The sequence below is a fragment of the Leptonychotes weddellii genome, chromosome 11, assembly GCF_054177405.1.
Source record: "Leptonychotes weddellii isolate Sample4059 chromosome 11, ASM5417740v2, whole genome shotgun sequence".
Classification (NCBI taxonomy): Eukaryota; Metazoa; Chordata; class Mammalia; order Carnivora; family Phocidae; genus Leptonychotes; species Leptonychotes weddellii.
Genome location: NC_138379.1, coordinates 36,603,280 through 36,629,112, shown reverse-complemented (window position 1 = coordinate 36,629,112; position 25,833 = coordinate 36,603,280). Strand labels below are relative to the sequence as shown.

The window sequence follows — 25,833 nt, the reverse complement described above, 5'->3', positions numbered from 1 at the left end:
CAAATTTGTCTCTGGATTTGAAATGCTTGCGTGAGGATCCATTCTTTCTAAATTTGTACAAAGGAAGATGAAGCCTGTTGGAACAGGTTGGCTTTAGGCACTACTGTAATCTGGCCCTTGCTATTTCTAGTGTAAAAAGACAACCTCCAAAAGCCAATTTGGGAAATAATGCCCATTCTGTAAATTCATCTTTCCAGCCTTCTAGATTTTCCAACTGACTATTTTTAACTGAAGATTATAGAACAAATACAAAACAGGATTTAAAACCTATGGAAAATTTGCCTGACATTAGTTTCACTTGTCACAATAGGCAACATTCCTTTGGAACCAAAACAGCTCCACAGCAAGAGTCTCTGAATGAAAGTTCCTTTTTTTAATTTTCAAGGAAAGTGAAAAGTAGTCAGAACTTATTAAAACTTAAACACAGGAGAAGGGGGAGCTTGTACTAAGAACCTAGGACCCATTAGACTCAGGCTACCTCCTGCCAGAATACTCCTAGCTTCTGTAATTAAATATAAATTTCATTTTTATTAAGAAGTCAAAAATCTCATAGGTAAAATTCTGTCCATTTACTTTGATTCTTCAGAAAGACAAGGGACTGGATTATTTAGACTGTAGTCTCCTGGGATATTAACTTCAGAATTAACCTACTGAGGAAATCATTTAGAGAGGCTGGCAAGAGTAGAGAAATAAAAATACATTAACCTAGGAGACAGGATTCAATGACTTTTCAGTAACGGGTTCAAAATCTCACACTTCATTTTCCACCCTCTAAAACGGAATCGAAATACACTACATATCCTGAACTATCTCACAGATTATTGTGTGGTGGCATCACAGGATAATGGTAAATTATCTGAGTTGCCAAACAACTTATAGGTAGACCCCACTTTTATAAGCTATCCTCATTCTTGCTACAATATGGAAACATTTCAATCACAACCACCAGTACAGACTTGGACATACCATTTTGCTTCTTGCCTGCATGTCTGCATTGAGAATAGCAAAATGTTACAACATCTCTATATTCTGAAACAATGCCACAGTCAATCTGACTTTATCTCTGTGAGGCATCACACTGCAGAAAAAGTTAGCAGGTAATGAATGACACACTTAGGATCCTAAAAATAAAATGCAACCTTCAATTTGTTCTGAGGACAATCGAACAAAAAAAATTGGCAAGGATTAAAGTATATATTGCTGAGATCACCATGCTGTTATTTCTCTTGCTAAATTTCTCCTCTGTTCATCCAAGAATAGATCAATGATGAGAACACTCTTGATCCCAGGGCATTTTCTAAGAACATATGCATTGTTTTTCATACCTTTAAAGAAGATAAGAATCAAGGATCAATCTTAACTTCTTCACTTATTTCATAAGACTGTTGGTCAATCATATGAAAATCCATGGTATTTGTCACAATAGCAATTAAATAAGTGAATGTGGATAAACTGATATAAATCCATCCTTTACGGGGCATCTGGGTGGTGAACTCAGTTAAATGTCCAACTCCTGGTTTCTGCTCAGGTCATGATCTCAGGGTCATGAGATAGAGCCCCACGTTGGGCTCCATGCTCAGCGTGGGGTCTGCTTGGGATTCTCTCTCCCCCTCTCTCTGACCCTCCCACTCATGTTCTTTCTCTCTCTCTGTCAAATGAATAAATAAATCTTATTAAAAAATAAATAAATCCATCCATTACAAGAAATCAAAAAATATCAACTCAAAGTTCATGCCTTAATATAGCTCACCAATGATATAGCTTCCATATATGATGAAGGGCATAGTTAAAGTAATCTTGATCTCCAGAAAACTAGGTTAGTTTATGTGGATGTGCATATTTTCTTCTTGGACCTCAAAACTCTTATTTAAAAATGGAATTACTAATCTAAAGAACCTCAGAAAAACTGCCTTGATTTCAAGTATATAAATTTAATTTTTCAAGTATTCCAGTAATAGTGGTTACAAACCTCAGCTTTACATATTCTGGAAGAGGTAGAAATAGCTAGCATTACAAGATGAATCCATCTTGGATGAACCCATACATATAAATCACATATTTTCCACAGCAAATAAAGAGCTAGACTTCTCTTAATATCATACACACTTAAACCATGTCTGCAAGGGTATAAAATATCAAATCAGAGAACTTCAGTCTGAATTCTATCTTCACTAGTTTCTAGATGGGAAAGCTTGGAAAATTTAATCAACTTATTTGACTATTCATATCTTTTTTCTTTTAACAAAATAGATATAATGCCACCTATATCTTAGAGTTATAAAGAAAATTAAATAAGAATATATATACACATATATATATTTATATATACATATACACACATATGTACACCCCCAACATATATATGCAAATAAATGGTACTCAGTAAATGCTAATGAAACAAAGGAATTCAAAAGAAGCACTGGATAACAGTTTTATACCAAAAAATTACACAATCTAGAAGAAATGGACAAATTTCTTAAAACACACAAATTACCTAAACTGACTCAAGAAGAAATAGAAAATTTCAACAGACCTATAACAAGTAAAGAGATTGGATCAGTAAACAAAACTTCTCAACAAAGAAAAGCCCTGGACCAGATGGCTTTGCCAGTAAATTCTCTTGAACACTTAAGAAAAATTAACACTAGGGGCACTTGGGTGGCTCAGTCAGTTAAGCAACTGACTCTTGGTTTCAACTCAGGTCGTGATCTCAGGGTTGTGAGATCAAGCCCCATGTCAGGCTCCACACTGGGTGTGGCACTTAAGATTAAGATTCTCTCCCTCCCCCATCTCTAAAAAAATAAAAATAAATAAATTTTTAAAAAGAAGAATTAACACTAATTCTTCCCAAAACTTTCAAAAAAAAAAAAAATGGAAAGGAAACCCTTCCTAACTATAAAATAATGAGGCCAACATTACCTTAATAGCAAAGTCAGATAAAGACGTCACAGGAAAGAAAATTACAGATCAACATCTTTTATGAATATAGATGTAAAACCCTCAAAAAATATTAGCATATTGAATCCAACACCATATTAAAAGGATTACTCACCATGACAAAGCAGAATTTATCCCAGGAATGCAAAGGTGGTTCAACACTTGCAAAAAGATCAATGTAATACATCACATTCATAGAGCAAAGGGGAAGAAAACCACATAATCATCTCAATTGATGCAGAAAAGGCATTTGACAAAATCTAACACCCTTTCAGGATAAAAATTCTTAGAAATTTAGGAATAGAGGGAAAATTCCCCAACACGATAAAGGATATTTATGAAAAATCCACAGTTAACATCATACTCAATGGTAAAAGACTGGAAAGCTTTCCCTCTAAGATCAGGAATGATATAATGATGCCTGCTTTCACTGCAGCTATACAACATTATACTGGAAGTTCAAGCCAGCACTATTAGATGAGAAAGAAAAGAAAAGAAGGAAAGGAGAAGAGAGGAAAGGGGAGGAAAGGGGAGGGAGGGAAGGAGGGAGGATGGGGAAGAGAGAGAGGGGGACAAAGAGAGAGAAAGAGAAAAAGAAAGAAGGAGGAGGGAGAGAGAGAGAGAGGTAAAGGGAGGGAGGGCAAAAGGCATCAACATTGGTAAGCAAGAGATAAAACTATCTCAATTTGCATATCACATGATCCTACATATAGAAAATTCCAAAGAATCCACAAGAAAGCTACTAGAGCTAATAAACAAATTTAGCAAAAGTTGGCAATCTTGTAAAATTAACACACACAAATCATTTGTTTTTCTATATACTAGCAATGAACAATCCAAAAGAAAATTAAGAAAGTATTTCTATTTATAATAGCATCTAAAATAATTAAATACTTAGGAATAAATCTAACCAAAGAGGTGAAAGGTTTGTACGCTGAAAACTATATAACATCGCTGAAAAAAATTTTAAAAGACCTAAATAAATGGAAATGTTCATCAGCAGGAAGACTTAACATTGGTAAGATGTCCATACTATCCAAAGCAATCAAGAGATTCAATGAAATGTCTATCAAGATTCCAAAGATCTTTATCATAGAAGTGGAAAACCAAATCCTCAAACTTACATGGAATTGCAAGAGTCCCCAATAGCCAAAACAATCTTGAAAAAGAATAAAGTTGGAAGACTTACAATTCCTGACTTTAAAATTTACTACAAAGTTACAGTAATTAAAACAGTATGTTACTGGCATAAGAACAGATATACAGACCAATGCAACAGAATAGAGGGCCCATAAATAAGCCCTTAGATATATGGTAAATTGATTTTTGGCAAGGGAGCCAAGAATATTCAATGAGGAAAGAGTATCTTTTCAACAAATGGTGCTGAGAAAACTGGATATGCGCATGCAAAAGAATGAAGTTGAACTCTTACTTTAAATAACATATAAAAATTAACTCAAAAGGATCAAAGACCTAAACTTAAGTACTAACACTATAAAACTCTAAGAAGAAAACACAGGAGTAAATCTTTGTATTTGGCAACAATTGCAAGGCTATGATAGCAAAAGCACAGGCCAAAAGAAAAAAGATAAATTGGAGTGCTTCAAAATTAAAAACTTCTGTGCATCAAAAGATACTACCAAGTGTGTGAAAAGCTAACCTAAGAATAGAAGGAAATATTTGCAAATCATGTATCTGATAAGGGATTAATATCTAGAAAATATAAAGAACTCCTGAAACTCAATAACAAAAAGCAAACAGCTTAATTAAAAACTGTACATAATAAAAAAAAACACTAAGCAAAGTACTTTCTCTGAGAAAGATATACAAATTTCTAACAAGCATATGAAAAGATGCTTAAAATTATTAATCATTAGGGAAATGAAAATCAAAACCACAATGAGATACTAGTTCACATCTACTAGGATGGCTATAATTTTTTTGTAGGAGGTGGAAAATAACAAGTGTTGGTGAGGATGTGAATAGATTGGAACTCTTGCATTGCTGGTGGGAGTATAAAAGGCACAGCCTCTGTGGAAAACAGTTTGGCAGTTTCTCAGAGAGTTAAACACAACTACCATATGACCCAACAATTCTACTCCTACATAAATATCCAAAAGAATTGAAAGCAAGGACTCAGATATTTGTATATCAACATTCACAGCAGCATTATTCACAATGACCAAAATGTGGAAACAACCCAAGTGTCCATCAACAGATGAATGGATAAACAAACTATCTATCTATCCATATAATGTATTATACAATATATATATATATATATATAGATGTGTGTCTATATATATATAGATAGATAGATGTGTGTCTATATATATATATATAGACACACACACACACATATACACACAGACATAGACATATATACACAATGGGATATTATTCAGCCATAAAAAAGAATGAACTTTTGATCCATATTGCAATATGGATGGACCTTGAAAACATTATGCTTAAAGAAATAAGCCAGACATAGAAAAACAAATATTGTATGATTTCACTTACATGAAGTATCTAGAATAGGCAAATTCATAGAGAAAGATAATAGAATAGAGGTTACTAGGGGACAGGGAGAGTTATCATTTAATGGACACAAAGTTTCCATTGTAGATGATCAAAAGTTTTGTGTATAGATAATGGTAATGCTTACACAACAGTGCAAATGTATTAATGTCACTGAATTGTACTTTTATAAATGGTTAAAATATTAAGTATTATGTATATGTGTGTGTGTGTATATATATATATATATATATATATATATATTTCACCAGAATTTTTTTCTAAAAGAAGCACTAGGTATACTTGTAAAATTGTTTTTGGTCATTAGGCAGAGGGGTAATATATCTCAGTCCAATGCTCAGTTTTTGGACATTTCTAATGGATAAGGATGTAGTTTAATATTGTTAAATTTACTTAGTTTCATAGTCAGACTTTACCCCCAAACCTAGTGCCTTAGAATTTTCAAAGAACTCACATACATTGTAACAAATTTAATCTTTACACCCATACGGTGCAGTGGACGTATTTTTTAGATGACAAAAATGTGAGGCTCAGCAAGGCTAAATGACATGTTCAGGTAAGAATTAAATAAAATAATCCATGTAAAATATTTAGCACAGTTTTTGGCACGGAGCAACTTATTCAGGAGGCTTTAGCTATTATGTTATAATAACAAGTGGGTGGAAAGCCAGGGGCCGGCAGAGATCCTATTCCCAGAATCTCCTAGGAAGCCAAGGGGGCTGCTTCAGCAGCAATTATTTTAAAAATCCAAACTACACAAAGTCCATGGGTCAGCTGCACCATCCCTGGAGTGTGAAGGAGGCTATCCATTATTTTTATTTTATAGCCAATTCAGTCCTGTCTGATATACACATTGCCAGCTAAATAGGCTTAATCTTTTAATTTTCTCAAATATAGGTGCTTAAACGCATTTATCTTGCCCCGGATTGCTGCATCTCTGTTTCATGATGTGAAAGAGCAAAGCAACCAAAATTCTGTGGTGTATGTTCTGGGCCCTGATGAGTTTTTCTAGAATGATGTGTCTAATTATATAACCTGTTTAAAAAAAAATTAAGGGTTAAAACTCAATAAAGCTATGTCTACAGATATTAATCTGATAGATATTCCCCCTGAAACTGCACAATCCCTGTAGGCCACATGGCTTCTCAACAACCCACCGAAGTTTGGTGTTTGCTGCATACCAGGACCCTGATATGCCCAGAGCAATGTGTAAAATTATCTGAAGGGAAGAAGGTCCGTAGCCCTAAGTATATTTGTTTAGACTATCCAATAATGGATTCAGAAACAGTCAACTTTGACAGTGAACATCACCCCCAGATAGCCCGTGCTTTCTAGAAATCAAGACAATTATTCAATCAGCTGAAGGCACAAACATTGTAGGATTGTTTTTAGGTTATGGGAAGGTGGAAAAGAGCAAAAAGAGAGCCATTTATTTTGTAATTTATAAAGACCAAGACAGTGATTGCTCATCCTCTTGTCCAAGGGACCAAAATATAAAGTTATGCCACCATTTCATGTCTTTCAAATGTGACAGAACTACTCTCTTCTAAAAATTTAATCATTGTTTCACATGTATTTCAAGTGAAATTATCATAGCTCAGTTTGGAGCACACAGTTTTCCTAGTCCAGACTCCAGTCCAACACGACTCTACTCCCCCAGTTCACGTGAAGGACAAAAACACTGCATAGATTAAGTCGCCCGAATATGTAATTTCTCTGCTAATTACATAAGAACAAATAATTTGAATCCTTTTAAATATAATTTGTATATACAATAAAACCCAGAGCAGCCAAAATATTAAGAATTTAGAGTTCTGGTTAATTAAATCCTCTGACGTAACTTAGGGGTCACCAGAAAATACCTTATTTTATCAGCCTTGCCTGTAATTAAAAATTGTGCTACGTGCCCAAATCCATGTTATGCCTTAACCAACAGGTTTTAGCCACCATAATCACACACAATTCTGCTACCCCTGAACACCACAGTATGCTGCACATATGTTGTTCGACGGAGATAACACTTCTGCGCAACACTCTCCCAATCACCATATTCTTCTTAGTTACTTGCTACAGTTTTGTCGATACTGTGTGAGAAGAATTTTTAAAAAGTGGTCCAAATTCATTAACTATATAACAGTACATTTCCCCATGAAAAATGGCATTATTGCTTTAACAAAATTAGGTAAGTAACATGTCGACTATGTCAATGTTATGTCCAGCAGAAAATAAGGCTCATACCCAATTTTTAAATGTGAAGCATTTTAAACTTAGAAGCACTAAAATTAAAGAAAGGGTTTCTACAGATGAAAAGGTTTCTAAGACTGGTATAGGAACGACAACTCAGATTCAGGGCAAACCAGTAAATTTAGCTTACATCAATGTTCCAAAGGAAGTCAAGGCAGAGAAACAGTTCAGAACTACTTAGAGAGATCAGGGAAGGACCGAACCACTGCACTGACAGAAACATAGTCTCTGACAAAATATACTCCTGTCCTTAATATGGATATCAATTTCATAGGGAATATACCTTGCTCTAAAAATCCTGCTCTAGAAAAATCAAATTCTGACAGTTTAAACAATAAAATTTTCTTTCATTGAGGTATCCCCAAATCGTTGGTACAACCAGGTCTGACTAATTTGTATCTGAGGAATTTTCAAAGTCAGTCCTTAAAATGAGCCAGTTCCTTAAATCTCTATTCCTTGAAACCTGTGAGTTCTGACAGGCATCCTACCTTTCCTCACAAGGAAGGTGGTAATCTACCAAATGCAAAAGAGTAATCGATAGCATTAAGCAATTAAAATACATGTTAAAATTCACTAGGTTTGTTTTTATGCTACTTAGTAAGCTTTCTTGCTGAGGATTTTAGTAAAGTGATTTATATTTTATTATTACTTTAAGCACATTAAAATGCCTTTGTTCACTTTATAAAACCTCTACACAAAGAAACCACTGCACTCAGATTTGTTGCATTCAGATTTGGTGGTTAATATAATCAGGTTAATATGTTAAAAAGAACTTGACACGGAAATTATTAATGAGTAGAACAAGGTCACTACTTCTGAGCTGAGGTCACTTACAAAGAATGCACAAATGAAATTAAGGTTGACTTTATTTACTTGACTATCTTCTTACATTGGATTCCTTTGGCAACATATCTTTAAACATTTAAAGCCCTGTTTACAAGGAGGCTCTGAAAGAAGCTTCAAACCATTATGTCCCTAATTGAATTCCCCAGGAGTCCAGTAAACTCAGAGGAATAAAGAAAAATCATAACATTTATAACATTTGCTAAATCATCTCAAAACATATTTCACTGCAAGGTTATGTGACCTGTTTCTGAGGTTCAAAGATGAATGAGAAAATACTACTGAATGCTTCATTATTTAAACTCAAATCCAAAGGAATCTTACCTATTAGCGGTGAGCTAATTAAATCAGCCCCGTTTTAACTTTTCTTCCAGGAGAAGTCAGACAATAAACAACAGTAACATTTTATAGTGTATGTGACCACTGTCCCAGAGCATGAAATCTCCCAGAGGAGGAGGAAAGGGTCTTTAACCAAAGACAATTATTCACAGTAAAGTTACAAGAGAGCGCTGACAAAAATTTGTGGTCCCCAGGGAAAGTAGCATTCTATCTGTGAATTCAGAACAAACCAGGTGGAAAAAGAGAAAGCAAAAGTTTTTAGCAACCAAAGAGTTTTTGAACGTGCCCCCCCTTCCCAATTAACTTCCCAATTCGAATTTTACATCGGCTTTTATGGATCGTTTTATTTGTAGCTCCTTTGTATGCGCCTGTGTTTGTTGTGACTACTAAGCAAGAACATGGGGATCTTAGCATTTCCAAAAGAATGTTAAATTCCTCTCTACTTACCTGGTTTGTATGTTATTCCAGGGGGGAAGAGGAAGCCCTGCTGGGCGGCAGCGGCAGCTGCCAGGGTCCGCTGGTCATGTGGAAAAATTGGGATCATGAGCGGAGGCATGTGACCCTGAACCTGCTAAACAGAAGAGAGCCTATGATCAGACAGAGAGCAAATGTATGCCAAGAAGTATTTGTTTTTCACTCCTGCGGCTGTGCTGGTACCCAAACAGCCACCCACTTGCGACCTCATTCCAAATCTGTTCCCTGAGAAAACGCAGGCGAAAGGTACCCAGTCGCTGTTCTTAGATCTCATTAGCACTCCAAGGACACAACCTCCTTGTGATTTTGCCTCATCGCTGCCTCCACCAAATTGTGGGGAATGGTTTTCTTTTATCTTGACTCTTTTCCTTTTTCTTTCTTTCTTTTTTTTTTTTTTTAACAAAACAACTGGTGGAAGAAATAAGTTTGCTTCGTACACCGTGCAATGTTGAAAGGTTTTGCCCTTTCACCTGCTTTGCATTCTGCCCTTTATTAGGAAAACGGTGTTTAGTATCCTTGGTCAGAAAATAATGTCTAATTTTGATATATTCCCAAAGCGGTATCTCCCCAGTTTAGGTGTCTTATTTCAAAGCCTTACTGCATTATGTTAAACATATAGTTCTTCAGATTTAAGGCTACTACACCCTGGCTTCCAATTAAACTAATATTCTTTGCCATACACACCTCAATGTAACATATAAATTGCTTGTCTGGCTTAGCAGTTTTACAGCTTTATGCACTACCATGTGGCTCAGTAATTATGGAGTTGTATTCAGAGAGCATTTCATAATAAATCCTACTATATCAAATTTCATTTGACCTCAATAAATGTATCAAAGAGCACAAAAATGCAAAATAGAAAATCTTCTCTCTATATCAGTATTTGTATTCTATATAAAGAAAATAAGAGCTATGACAAAATCATGCCTGTGAAATCACATTTTAATTTCCTAGCTCCCTTTTTTACTCTATGCATGCTACCCTGATTCCAGGAGAGCATCACAGGAAGGTTTTGTCCTGGCTTTTAGTGTATGAGTTTATAGGCTGAATACAGGACTTTTGTTATTTAAAGATCAAAACTAGGATGTCCTAACAGAAGTGATCTTTAAATTCAAAATGGGTCTTTGGGCTCTTTACTCATATTAAAAAAAAAAAAAAAAAGCTGCATTATATCCTGTTGAAGATACAAACACTTACCAGTAATTCTACCAAACCCAAACCCTTCCCCTGTTTAAATTCTTAAATCTTCTCTTTAGGCAAAATTCCGGATACTGGCTGATGACCCTGTTTAAATAGCGCCAACTTGCCTTGTCCTGTCCCTGGTCCCTCCACAGCCAGGGACATGGTGCAAAAATGCTTCTGTGTGGGTCTAAGAGGTTTCATTTACCAACAGTTTTTCTCTAGGGAAAGCCCTAAGATGTGGGTTAATAAAGGGCAAGCAAAAAATAAACACTTTACAGTATTTTTCTGAATTCATTTCTCAGGAAAATCAACTTATAATAAAAAGGTCTTTGTGCAATTACTACCTTGCCAGTGGGGCGTGAAAGAAACTAGCTTTGGGCAGCTATTTCTACCATTTTAGCTGAGGTAAGCCCGAGTCTTGTACATTAGAGTACAAACTTAGCCTGCGTAAATTGGAGCTGATCCCCTCGTGCCCAGGTCTTGCCTTTAACCCTGAAGAAAAGCACTAGGTTTGCTGTTCAACTCCAGCTTGCGGTGACCTGATGCAAACCTGAGATGTCAAAGATGAGGGCACTGTTCTACGTCAGAAAATAAAACAGTCTTTTTTGTAGGTGACTGTCGTTCAGTGCAAGAGTACGTCAAAGGAAATCATTTCATTTACTTCTAGAAATATGGTTCCTAGCATGTACCTAGAACAGCACAGATGCTTCATGCTTTAAAGGAGAACAAGAAAATGAGAAGTCTAGGCATCGTATTTATTTATTCTTTCCTTCTTTTTAATGAACATTTATTAAGTTATTCTTACGTTCTTCGGAAATAGCTGAAAAAATGGGGGCTATTTAGCTTGGGAGAGAGAAGATACAAGGTTATCTTCATATGGCAAAAGAAGCCGATTAAGTCTGAGAGGTTAAAAAGGGTGGAACAAGACTCCGAAGAAAGAGATTTTAGGGAAGCGTAACTCAAAGAAGAATTTTCTAAAAATGGGTTACTCAACAAGCGCTCCGATTAAAGAGGTCATGTGTGTCATCTCCCTAGAGGTGGTCGACTAAAGGCTGTATACATACAGTAGGGATAATTTAGAGGGTAAGCAGAACTAAAACCCTGACTAGGTAATGGCCTATAGAGCCTTTTCAATTTTATGATTCTGAGTTTTTTCAAACTCAGCATTAGGAAGATAACGTGATGTAGTCATTCCTTTACTTGTTCGTTCACCACACATTTGTTCAGAATCTACTATGCCTACAAAGTCTTTGCTGTCAAACATCTCAGATCTTAAATCTATGCACTGCCATTTCCTTGGCTGTGTGATCGTGAATGGTTACTTAACCTTTCTGTAATCTGAGTCTATTTCTTCATGTAAAAGTTAACGATACTGCCTTACGTGGTTACTGTGAGGATTAAATAGACCAGAAAAGTAACACTTTTGGCACAGCGATTGGCACATAATAGGCCCTTGGGAGATGTTAGGGCCTTGCTTTATTCTTACAATAGTTGGCATATTCAATTCTAGAAAATTATCAAATTACTGAAAAGAAAAAACAAGAAATAGCGGCTCTTACCCATAACTCTACTTCAAAAAAGAAAACATGAACCAACTAAATAATTCAGTTTGACAGGCAGAGAGGCTTGTCATGTTCTTAGCAGACACCAGGCCTCACAGAGCATTATCCCATCCCAAGTATCTAGAAAACCATGAAAAAGAAGAGGTGGGATTACAAGGATCATGTGAAGATGGAATTTGGGAACTTTAGTGTTATTCATTAAACAGCATCTTAGGATGAAAACATAATTTTACTTCTACATTGATGCCCAAGCTCTTCAGATCATGAAACAACATAAAGGCATCAATGGCAATTAAGCATCAGACCTTGATTCTTGAACCTTGGAATATCTGAAGATATTTCTTTCGTAACTAGCTATGTACATGAGATAACTAAGTAAACCATCTAGGGTCACTTTCAATGCCAAAGAGCTGTAGGTGTTTCATATTAACATAAGTTGTGAGAATTTAGGGAAGTTCCTGGGGCGCCTGGGTGGCTCAGTTGTTAAGCGTGTGCCTTCGGCTCAGGTCGTGATCCTGGGGTCCTGGGATCGAGCCCCACATCGGGCTCCCTGCTCTGCGGGAAGCCTGCTTCTCCCTCTTCTACTCCCCCTGTTTGTGTTCCCTCTCTTGCTGTGTCTTTCTCTGTCAAATAAATAAATAAAATCTTAAAAAAAAAAAAAAAGAATTTAGGGAAGCTCCTTCCATCCATCGCCATCTACAAAGCAGGATAGGTTAGAAACTTTCAATGCTAACTATTAATTCAGAGGCAGTTTTAATAAATTGAGGCATAAAGTAAATAAGAAGGGGGACAGAAGACATGGTGAAAGCAAAAGCGCCGATAGAACCAGAGTTGGAATAGAGCTTAGAGTTGATCTAGCCTAGTAGTTTTCAAAGTGTGGTACCTGACCAGTAACATCAGCAATGCCTGAGAATGTCATAAAAGCAATTTACCAGGCTCCACCCCAGACCTATGAATCAGAAACTCTGGGAGCGGGGTCCAACAATCTAATATTTAGACTAAAATTTAATCCAGGGCCATGATTCTCAAATTTTAGTGTGTATCCAGTTCAGCCAGAGGGCTTATTAAAACAAAGACTGGCCGGCCCTACCCCTGGAGCCTCTAAACCAGTAGATCTAGGTGGGGTCTGAGAGGGTACTTCCCTGGCAAGTACCTAGGTAAAGCAGGTGCTGCTGGCCCAGGGACCACTCTCTGAGAATCACTAATCTAATTCAAACCTCACAATTTACACATAGGGAAACAGGTGGCTAGAGAAGCTAAAAGACATGGCCTGAGATCACAGTGCCTATGACAGGGCTGGATCTGGAATCTAGAACTGCTCATCACTCTGACCAGTGCTTTTTCCACTACATCGCATGGACTTCCAGTGATAGAAAAGAGAACTCACGTGTGTATGCTCTTTGGGTAGAGAAAATCTGGAGGTCTGCAACCAAAAATGATTTTCTATTTCAGAGGTGTATTGTTGGAGTATGGATAGTATGTCATTTAGTTTCAGTTTGTTCTTTCTTCTCTCTTATTTTGTACCCAGAAAAATTTGATCACAAAACTACTGTCATTAATTCCAATAACTTATTATAATACATTCATTAGCAGTGATCATTTAGCTCCAATTGATAAAATTGCCCTTATTTTAAGTAAAACAATGACGTGAAAAATCAAAGTGCTTCTTATTAAAAACAAGCCAAGATAGCCAGTAGCAATTAGAATCTAGGCCAAGAGAAGATGATGAAGCATTCCTCTCATACCTCTAATAACAGAAGTAATAATAGTGATGATGATGGTAATGATAATCATCTTCTTCATCACAGCCACTAATATTTTCCAGCATTTCCTATATATCAAGCACTGAGAAAGTGATTTACATGACCTATCTCATGTAATCCTCAAAACTCTGTAAGGTATTTACTATTATTCTCCTCTTTCATTTAATGAGGACAAAATCATGAGAGGCTCAGTAACTCGGCCAACTAGGAAGTGGTAGAGCCAGGATTCAAGTCCAGTTTGTCAGGCTCAAAGTCTACACTTTTAAGTGCCATATTATATTAACCATCAAGTCATCTTTTGCTAAACAGACCTAAATGAGATAAGGAATATAATTCTTTGTAAGAACAATTGCTGGAAGTTTGATAAATATAATTGTAAATTTGCATGCATTTGCAATAAATAATACAGAGAGATCCTATGAGTCCTCTCCCCCAACTGGTAATAACTTGAAAAACTGTAGTACAATATCACAACTGGGGCATTGACATTGATACAATCCAACCCCCTTATTCAGATTTCCCCAGTGTGATATTGTTTTAAAGGAATTATGTGTCTTAAAAACTCACAAGGGTAATGGAGGTCTATGAATACTTCCAACTACCATCTTTTATAGAAAGCTGACCAGCATGGCCCATTGCAAATAATATGAGAAGAAAGCATGTATTAAAGCTACAATTTCCCCCTTTCATAGTTTTCCATTTATTGTACTTATTAGAAAATTATTGAGTGGAGGTGGGACAGGAATGGAAAGCAAGGACAAGGAAGGGAGGAGAGATAAAGAAAGAGGGCTTGGTAGCCACACAAGAATCACATAAGCATCTAAAATATTTTCCTCCTATGGAAGTTGTGAATTAAGTTTACTGCACTGAGTGTCAGGGCTGAAGGCAAACAGAGAATTGTGATTATACAGAAAAGCCCCACCCTGCTCTGGAGAATGGTAAGCCTGCCTTTCCCCTTTCTTCCCATCATCCTATTTTCCCATTTGATGACATGCCAGGGAAGGCAGTCACACTGGAACCAGCAACTTCCAAAAATATTTTATTAAAGAATAAAAACTAATAGAATTCCCCTCATTCCATCAAAGAATGACCAGTCTCCACATGTCTTTTCCAAGAAGTTATCAAAATTTCAAATAGTGTCATCTTTTCTTGAAAGCGTAGCTTTCCCTTAGCACAAATTCAAAGATCCTTTCATTATTCCATAGGTAAAACTGATGTGGTTAATACAAGGAGGAAAATTTGATGTGGCCAAAATATATCTCTGAGCATGAAGCTGCATTATTTTTACTGCTTTGCAAGTCAGCACTAACAGGCTGGGTAATGAGAAACCAGGAATTCCATCATAGGTGAAGCTTAGTCAGTGCGTCATGAAAGAAATGAACTGCATGTACCAAAGCCCAGTTGTCCATCAATTTTAAACTTCCACAACCCCTGACCAAAGTGTTGCCCTTTTGGAGAAAGTGGGGAACACATTCTTGATCAAACAGGCTACATGCCCAGAAATTTTAATTGCTTGGTGTTCCACACATCTTTCAGACAATCAAGACAGCAGCAGATGCACGTGAAACACTTAAGTTCTGTCTCTTCCTATTCGTAAAACAGCATTGTTGCATCAACACTTATCCCCTTTGTTTTCTCTGTGCTAAGTTGTTGATGATGCCATTTTTTTGCCATCTGCCCCAGAGCTTCATTAAAGATACATGAATGGGCTAACTGGCCTGATATCTTGTGAGGAACAGGTGCTATTGTTTGTCCCTGAAGACTTGTACTAAAGATATGACTCAGAATACTTGAGAAAGAGCATCTGCAGCAGTCAGTCAGAGAGCAACTTGGCAGAGACCTGGCTATGTGCTAATATGCAAACAGAGTGACACTCAGGGGGACTCATTTTCTCTTTCATGAAGATTATTTAACTTTTTGGTGATGGGAAATATGTATTTGTATTGAAAATCATGAGCATATTAATGTCTATTACTGAGTTAAAAACAGTGAGCAAGTGAAGATCATTTTAAAGCTTATTTCTAGTGAATCATTCCTTATGTGGTTTAATTGAAAAAAGCTTCTTAATCTGTTGGAAGGAATGTTTCCAATGTTTCCAATCTGTAAATGATGACAGAGAAAGGGAGACAGAGATAGAAAATACAGAATGAGAAAGAGCAATCAGAGAGGGAGAGGGGGACGTGGAGGGGATTTCCTAAAGGCCCTCTTCTTTATTGCAAAGAATAGCTGAGTCATTGGTATAAAGTGTTACCACTGTACAAGCCAGTGTCTAGAGTGAAAGAAATAAAGGACCCAGAAACCTTGCATGAAAAGCCTTCAAGGTCAGGGAGGTTTCTTGTTAGTGCCAAAAAGTACATGCCAAACTGTACACGGATCTCAGTTAATTCTGTAGAGTTAGAAGAGGAAGGATCTCATTGATAGGATGAATTCATGCCTTAACACAAAACCTTTTCCAACCCATTTTTGCCTAAAACCTGTCTAAAATATTGACTATGCTCTGTCCTGCCTTAGAAAGCATGATGCGGTAGTCAGCATATTGAACTTCTCTTGCTTGGCCATAGTTGGAAGTATACAAAGGAGTCTCATATTGTATATGGCCTACTGCTTATTAGTTAATTGTTTTAATTCATTAATCATCTCTCACCAAATAAAATGAGTGTCCTGAATGGCCTGTGACATTTATACTTCTATATGCTCCACTACTCTTATCACAAGGCTGAGGATATAGTAGGCATTTTGTGTCAACTGGCCCATGTGAGAACCATCCAAGTAAGACCTAAGAACCAGTTTTCTGAGCACCAATATCCATAGAGTAGTAAATGGTATACCTATCCATAAGTAGGTGAATGAAATCAATGACTTTTATTATTAAAAATAATAATAATAAAGTGACTTAAAATAAACCTTGATATCACCTTGTTTGCTTTTCATTTGTCTTATTTAGCAAATCTCTGGCTGCTACAGCTGATAGAGGATAGCAAATCTTTGCTTGTAGAGAATCTAGCTAGCTCTAGCAGGAGAGAAAAATCAACCTTCATCAGGAACAATTCTGAGACAGGAAAGAGTATTTGAGAACACAGAGTCCCATCTTCCCATCTAGATGTTTCCCACCAACTTCCAATGGATACACATTGAACAAAAATGTAGCTGCATCCTGGAGTCCTGCTTTGTTTTTGTTTGTTTGTTTGTTTGTTTGTTGATGGCAAAATATTCTATCCCTTCCCCCCACATCTCTGTCTCTCTCTCTCAGGTCCCACCAGGATAGTACACAAAACACCTCGTTACCATTGTTAACATTCATCTTTAATATAATGCAATTGCTTCCAAGAACTTTTCATACTACTGCCACCACTCCTTTCAAAATCCTCACTAAGAGCCAAGAAAAACCCTGGAAAGGTAGAACAAATTCAAGATATTATAGTTCAAAGACATCCTTTTAAAAACTCAGGCTTTATTCTTTCAAAGTCTTATGTTTTAGTTTAAACCTTAATGAACAGCTAACTTTACACTTATGACATATGCTTTTCTCTGTGTATATTACACTTTAATAAGAAGTTAATTTAAGGGAAAAGAAAATAACTTCAGCAGTTAACTTGTATTTACTCATTTACACTATTAAATATATGTAATAAAATATCTAAAATATTCACAGGAGAAATAGAAAAGATATATCCTGCCCCCAGCTTCACTATGTCCCCACCCTCACTACGAGTAAGACATGCAAACAAAGCATTCTTTTACTGGTTGGTCTTTATAAGATAGGTGTTTAAATCCACATCACAGTTTAGCATTTTCCAGGTCCCTTCCTTGGTTACACAGGACAGAAAGGCTCATTGAGAGGAAGAGCACAATGACTCCTATCTATCAGGTCAATAGTCCATGTTTTAAAAATCTTCTTTAGTGCATATTCAGAGAGAAATGTTAATGGCCCTGAAAGAGTCAATCCTGTCCTTTGCATTAACACCTCTTTTTATATTCGCAGCATACTGTACACACCCACTTGATTTGCATTTTCTAAAATGGGCAAATATCTCATTAATCTACCAGGATCATCAGTAGTCAAATGTCGTTATTTTATGTTTCACTCATTTGTACATTTTCTGTTTAAATATTGAATTTTCAAAGAAAAGAACATGGATTTAGCACTAGCGTAATCATAATTCCTAGCATCTTTTACTTATCTGTCCCCTTATTCTCTGAAATAAAGAGCTCCACATTATAAGATGACCTCTTAAGCTCCCAAGAAACATGCTACTTCATAAAGGAAGTCAACAGTGCCTGTCTTCAATCAGCTATTCAGCAGCTACTTTTTGAGCACCTAGCACTATCTGACGGTACTGTGCTAGGTAAGCACTGGGAATATAAAGATGCCATAGAGAAGTCTATAGCCTTATTTTATCAGGTAGTGGTGTTAGGTTTGTTTTCACTTATATAGTAGTATAAATCATCCAGTTTGTCCGCTTACTTTGGAATAGGGTCAACAGAGAAAGGAAAGCTATGCTTAAAAAGAAAACTAAATTACAACAAAAATTCCACTAGGTATCTTTCCATAGTCTTCCTATAGCCTATAACCTAGAAAAATTTTGAGAGTATTTATGAAGACAAAAGTCAGATTACTTTATAAAATGGATGATAAATGTTAATTAAATGTGTTTAAATTATCTTACTATGTTTTAAGAAACTCTCACCAGGAGGGAAGTAGAATATCCTGGCCATAGAGAAATTAATAAAACATGTTATGCAAAAGTAAAATTTATGATTCATTTGGAATTAGATATCTACCACCTTTTCAATCCATACAAATGCATAATCTTGTCAATTAAATATTATTGTTAAGGTCTAGTAGTATGTTAAAATCACTTTAAAGTGCAACTAAGGAAAATTCATGTGTGTTTATTACTCCTTAAGGATCTATTAGTGGGTATTTTATTCAGATTCGTGCTGTAAAATCTGCATAAACTCAGCATATTGTTATCCCCATGTGTGCATTTGTTTGGTTAAAGCAGAACAGCAAATCTCAATTTTTGCAACTTCTGGAAAAGTCAAGAGAACTAAAACAGTCTTAATTTTAATCAGATACAAACAGTTATCACTACAGAAGTGAAGAGTTGACTATTATGCAAATAGTCACAGTTAGTGGTCACCAGGCCATCACAGAAGACTGAGCTATTCAATTACTTTAGATATTTCCAAAGACTAGTGAAGATGAATGCTTCTTATCCACCCTGTCTTATTTCCACAGGAGTATGAAACATATTAAAGACTAATGATTGTTGTTCTCAAATGGAAACCCCATTAAATACACAGTGATCAAAATGTTTGGCCAAGATGGAAATTAATTTTCTTCAAATTTTGTGTAAATGCCATATAAATATGGTAACATTGTGAAGAATGCAGCATTCCTTTCTTAGTAACAACCAAATTCAGATATAAACCTTTCATAAACTTTTGACCTGTAATGAAGGCAATCTGGCTTTACCCCTGAAGTATTTTACACAAGCTTATTCTGTTAGCAATGACCAGAGTTCAATTATTAAATTCCTCCTCCAGAAATGCAGGTTTACATCTTAGACTACAGGTCTTGTTAAAATTATGCACAACTTAAAGGCAGGGACTTTGTATCTCCCCAGGGCTTAGTAAAAGTCCCTCTTTTGCACAGAGTAGGGACTCAAGAAATATTCGTAATATAAACGCATTAAAGATTTTCCATTCTCCGTTATTTAAAAACTAAGCTACAAGAATTCTGATTTTTTAATCTTCTGAATCAATTCAAAGTCCTTTTATCATTTGCAATCCTCAAATCGAAGCAACAGAAATACGCATCTGTTCCAAACATACTTCATCACAGCAGTCTTTTCTTTTGGCATGCCATGGTCGGATTTTGAAGTCCACTAGTTGGTGTGAGAATACAAAAATTGACTTTATTCATTCATTTGAAAATATTTTTTAATGACTGAGCTCTCCTAGTACATCTGTTGAAACTCTTCTATAGTATAGAGAGGACTCTAAGCTTCTTTAATAATTTCATCATCATCAATTGTAATCCTTACTGACAGAGATAGTAAGCTCTTCTCACCGGAAGAGCCAAGAATACAGTTTTCCAAAATAATAATAAAAAATGTTTCTTATATCACAGTGGACTGGTTATACAATATAGAATGAATGACAGAAAAATATTTAAGCATCAGCTATCACAGAGAATAGAAGCAATTTCATCTGAAACTATAGGCCTGAGAAATAAGCAGTGAACTCTGAACAGAACATAAATAAGATGTCTAAGTTAATGACAGCTGGGACTCAGCCATGGCAAGCTGACCTTCCCTAGAAGTATCAATGAGAGGGGCGCCTGGGTGGCTCAGTCAGTTAAGTGTCCTTCGGCTCAGGTCATGATCCCAGGATCCTGGGATCGAGCCCGAGCCCAAGCCAGGTCAGGGGCTCCCTGTTCAGCAGGGAGTCTGCTTCTCCCTCTTCCCTTCCCCCTTGTTCACGCTCTCTCACACTCTCTCACTCATAAATAAATAAATAAATCTTAAAAAAAAAGTATCAATGAGAAATGGTGCCTGTATATGTAACTGGGGTGGGGGCCAGAGAGGTAAAGTAAGGGGATCTTTATAAAGAAATGGATACTGAGTAAAAGCATAAATAATAACTACACCACAAATGAAATAACATTGAGGTTTTCACACTCTAATATTTTTAGTGCAAAAAGTTAATGACAGGCAACTTCAATGTCATTTTGGAATGTAACCTACAACTACTGCCTGCCCTCAGCATCTATACTTCTACTCATACACACACACACACTTTTACACCTGCTACCCCAACTAAATGCACAAGTGTGTCAACGCTGAAGATGATGTAAGGATGAGCTAACATGTTGATTTAAAGAGACATTTTCTTTATTTTTGTATTTTTATTTAGTACTATGCTCATATTAAATAACTTAGATACGATAAGGAAATGTCGCTATTAAAAAAGGTAGGGTCCAAACTCCCTAGCCTAGTCTGGCATTGAAATCACCCTACAAGGTGTTCTTAATGTACCTCTCAAGGTTGTTTTCCTACTACCTTCACCATCTTTCCTCTCTTGCTTTCAATAGCTTCTAAGTCTTTGTTCAAGCCATTTCTTCTCACATACAGAATGATCTTTCCTCTCCTCTTTGCCTTCCCATTATTCAGCTCAAATTCAACTCCTCCATGAAAATTCCTCAAGCATAAGTTTCTTTCCCTTTGTCAAAACTTACCCTGCACCTACTGTGTTGAATTTTTTAATGGTTTTCATTTCAATTTGACACTATTCTGGGCACCAGGGACATAGGAGTTACACAAAATCCCCTACCATTATCTACTAGGAAAGACAGACAACATACAGATGAATGTATATATGTATGTATGTTTGTATACACACACATGAGCAACTATATAAAAAATAACAGTTCATAATTGATGCTGTATCTTAATCTTCTTTATATCTGGAAAGGAATAGAAACCCAAGCCCATAGGGCACCTGGGTGGCTCAGTTGGTTAAGCAACTGCCTTGGGCTCAGGTCATGATCCCAGGGTCCTGGGATCAAGCCCTGCATCGGGTTCCTTGCTCAGCGGGGAGCCTACTTCTCCCTCTCCCTCTGCCTGCTGTTCTGCCTGCTTGTGTTCTCTCTCTGTCAAATAAATAAATTAAAAATCTTAAAAAAAAAAAAAAAGAAAGAAAAGAAACCCAAGCCCAAAAAGAAATGGGATGATATGCTGGTCCACTCAGGTCAATTAAAAAAATAAATAACCAGAATTCAAAATGGAAAATAAATACATTGAATTTTCCAACATTCTTAAAGTAAGCAATCCTACTAAGAAATTCTAATATTCCTTTATCCTCTATTTTAATGTATTAATTTTTACTTCACTCCATCTAAAACACCGTATTACACATAGCCCTTGATGACATTTCTTAATGGTAAGCAAATAAAGAAAAAAGAGCATTGTATGTCTTAAATTTAAAATTTTAGCCAATCTTCTGTGCCACCAAAAAAATAAAGGTAGTATTAGATAGGTTTGTCCTAATCACAAGATGTTAAGAAAAGAGAAATGAAATGAAAAAAAGACATGAGACGAATGAAAAGAAAAATATGAAAAGAAATACAAAGAAAGTAAAGAGAGAAGAGAAGAAAGAGAAGGAGGGAGGAAGCAAGCGAGGAAGGATATTGTGGACTTTTAAGAAAAGTAGTGCTGTCTTTTATATCCACAATTTTTACCTGATAACTGCTCACTCTGTCCCTCACACTTCAACAAATGTAAACTCCAAAGCCCAGTATTATAACTACCTTACAAATATTTTGCAAAGATCAAATGATTTATGTAAAAAGTTCCTTGCAAAATAGAAATTGCTATAAAAACTTTAATTAAAGTTAATTATATTACAATAACATCAAGACCTATAAAATAGTTAGGAATAAATTTAATTAAGGAGGTAAAAGTTCTCTACACTGAAAACTACAAGGCACCGATTAAAGAAATCAAAGACATAAATAAATGGAAAGGTATCCCATATTTATGGATTGAAAGAATTAATATCATTAAAATGTCAATACTACCTAAAGCCATCTATAGATTCAATGCAATCCCTATCAATATTTCAATGGCATTTTTTAACAGAAGTAGAAAAAACACTCTTAAAATTTACATGGGACTACAAAAGACCCCAGATGGCCAATGGAATCCTGAGAAAGAAGAACAAAGCAGGAGGTACCACACTTCCTGATTTCAAGCTATACTATAAAGCTGTGGTCATCAAAAGAGTATGGTACTGGCATAAAAACAGACATACAGACCAAGGGAACAGAACCGATAGCCTAGAAATAAACTTAAGCATATACAGTCAACTAATATGTGACAAGGGAGCCAAAAATACTCAATGGAGCAAAGACAGTCCTTCAATAAATGATGCTTGAATAACTGGATATTTGCATGTAAAAGAACAAAACTGAACCCGTATCATACACTACTCACAAAAATTAACTTGAAATGGATTAAAGACTTAAATGTAAGACCTGAAACCATGAAACTCCTAGAAGAAAACGTGGGACTAAAACTCCTTGGCATGGGTCTTGGTGATGAATTTTTGGATATGACACCTGAAGCATAGGCAACAAAATAAAAAATAAAGAAGTGGGACTACATCAAACTAAAACGCTTCTGCACAGCAAAAGAAATTACCAACAAAAAGGATAACCTATGGTATAGGAAAAAATATTTGCAAACCATATATCTGATAAGGGATCAATATCCAAAATATATAAAGAACTCACCCAATCCATAGCAAAAAAAAAAAAGCCCAAAACCCAATTAAAAAATGGATGAAGTACCTGAATAGACATTTCTCCAAAGAAGATATTTGAAAAGGCAAAAGGTGCATGAAAAGATGCTCAACATCACTAGTCATTAGGGAAATGCAAATTAAAATCACAATATCACCTTATGCCTATTATAATGGCCATCATCAAAAAGACAAGAGATAACAAATGCTGATGTGGATGTGGAGAAAAGGAAACCCCTGTGCCCTGTTAGTGGGAATGTAAATTGGTACAACCACTATGAAAAACAGTATGGAAAATTCTCAAAAAATGAAAAATAGAATGCCCATATGATTTGACAATTCCATTTCTGAAAATATATCCAAAGGTAATGAAAGCATTAACTTGGAAATATATCTGCACCCCATGTTCACAGCAGCATTATTTACAATAACCAAGCCATGGAAACAACTTAAGTGTCCACTGGTGAATGAACGGATAAAGAAGTTGTGGTATATACATAAAATGGAATATTATTCAGCCTTAAAAAAAAGAAGGGAATTCTACCAATTGTGACAACATGTATGGACCTGAAGGCATTATGTTAAGTGCAATAAGTCAGACAGAGAAAAGAAAGACAAATATGATCTCATATGTGGAAACTAAAAAAATGAAACAAGATAAAACAAAAAACTAAATGAAGAAAAAGAGATCAGACTTGTGGTTATCAGAGATGGGGCTGGAGAAACAGGGGAGCTAGAGGAAGGTGGTCAAAACATACAAACTTCCAGTTATAAGATAAATACTAGGGATGTAATGTACAGGATGATTACAGCTAACACTGTGCATAATATATAGGAAAGTTGTTAAGAGAATAAATCCTAAGAGCTCTTATCACAAAAAGAAAAATACTTTTTTTCTTTATTCTTTTCTTCCTTTTTTTTTTTTTTTTGTATCTATATGATAAGTTGGATGTTAGTTGAACCTACTGGGGCAATTACTTTGTAATATATGTAAATCAAACCATCACACCGTACGTCTTAAACTTATACAGTGATGTATGTCAACCATTTCTCAGCAAAGCTGGAAAAAATTAATTATAAAAAATTTAATTAAATTAAGATGCATATATGTATTTTTAAACTTGAGAACTCATGAACTACTTTAAGTTGGAATTTAAACTGAAAATTGAAAAGTTGTGGATTTAGGTTGCTGACCAAGTTCGTATAAATGCAAGGACAGACCAACCTATCAGTGTGCCCTATCATTACCTATTCAGGACTTCGGAGACATGGGACTCAAAATAATATTATAATAACTTATAGAAATGTAGAGATAGATATTTTCTACAAACCAACTCAACCAATTTTGAGACAGTTTAACTTAACTTTATAAATTTCTATGGGTAATTATGTGAAACAAAGAGAGAATGAGAACCCCCACAAATAAAAAACAGAAAAAAAGAAAAAGACATGTCCCATGATATGTGAGTCACATAAAGTATCTATCCAGAGATTAAATTTTTGACTTAAGTGTGCACTACAAGTAGAATTCCTAAAACTGTAGTTACAAATTTGTGAACAGGCATTTTCCAAAATACTATTTATTACATTCACAATGATCTAGAATCATGATGATCTAAGCTATAGACATTTATTTTTAGTTGCACATGACAACTCCCAAATATGAATGACACAAAGCCCAGCTTTCTCTTTAACTCTTCTCAATTTAACAATAAAAAAGGTCAGGTTAGCTCCTTCAAAACTGCACTATGATTGTAGTTTCCATGGTAGAATAAGGAGTTGAATCTACATAGAAATTATCAGCCAGTAACAATAGGTCTTTGTCCAGCTGTGACTACTTCCCTCTTCTACAACCAGTCCTTATCTGGCTCAGGAAATGGCTGTTTTAACTGACAGGTAGGAGATTAAATCTACAGCTGCTGAAACACAATCTCAGCTCTGTTAGATAGGCTTTCATTGAAAAGCACTACAAACACATAATTTGTTTATGTTGTACCAGCAATCTCTGACAAAGCAGACTGTCTAGCTGAGACAAATGTGGTTAAACCCATTTATTGTATTATTTCTGCTACACAGAACAAGCTCTTAAAACGCAGAAACTAGACAAGGCACAAAGCTCTAGCTGTCTAAAGAAATCAAGAATAGATGACTTCTTGTTACACTAGCCCTTTTTACACAGAAAGCATGTTCTCCCCTGGAAAACATCTATTCCAATTTCTCTTTTAAGTAGGTGGTTCAATTATGTTTATGCTTTCAGTTTTTAAAGTTTCTTTTGTTCCTTTCAGCATAAACAGGCATAAAATCACCTAATCACTGAATATCTCTAGATTTAAGAACATGATGAATATTTATAGTGCTATATCACCTCCTCAAAAAAATACCCATAATGATAAATTCTAATGACAGTCCACCCTTTTTCAATATTTATTGCAAATTCTTATAATGTTATTTGATTTATTTCACTTGATTAAAAAAAGCTTTGCACTTTTAAAGAATATGAACAGCAGTTTTTTTTTTTAATTAAGGAGTCATGCACAGAAATACCTAATTTTATAAAATAAAAGTCAAGGGGGAGGTTTTAACAGCAGTAACAATGAAAGCTGCTAGCCAAGCCATGGAGTTCTTGTTCAAATTAATAATAGGAT

At 35.6% G+C, this 25,833-nt stretch overlaps 1 protein-coding gene across 13 annotated transcripts in view; it reads right to left on the bottom strand.

The window, feature by feature from the left end:
- Positions 1-25,833, bottom strand: part of SOX6 (SRY-box transcription factor 6) — a 584,292-nt gene that overhangs the window by 120,908 nt on the left and 437,551 nt on the right. For 10 of the 13 annotated variants that reach the window (XM_081798524.1, XM_081798528.1, XM_081798525.1 and 7 more), the window contains one exon: positions 9,349-9,472. In XM_081798524.1, coding sequence (XP_081654650.1) covers positions 9,349-9,472 — 124 coding nt within the window. The remainder of the gene's footprint in view (positions 1-9,348; positions 9,473-25,833) is intronic. The other 3 variants (XM_081798521.1, XM_081798531.1, XM_081798533.1) reach the window with 1 other exon arrangement.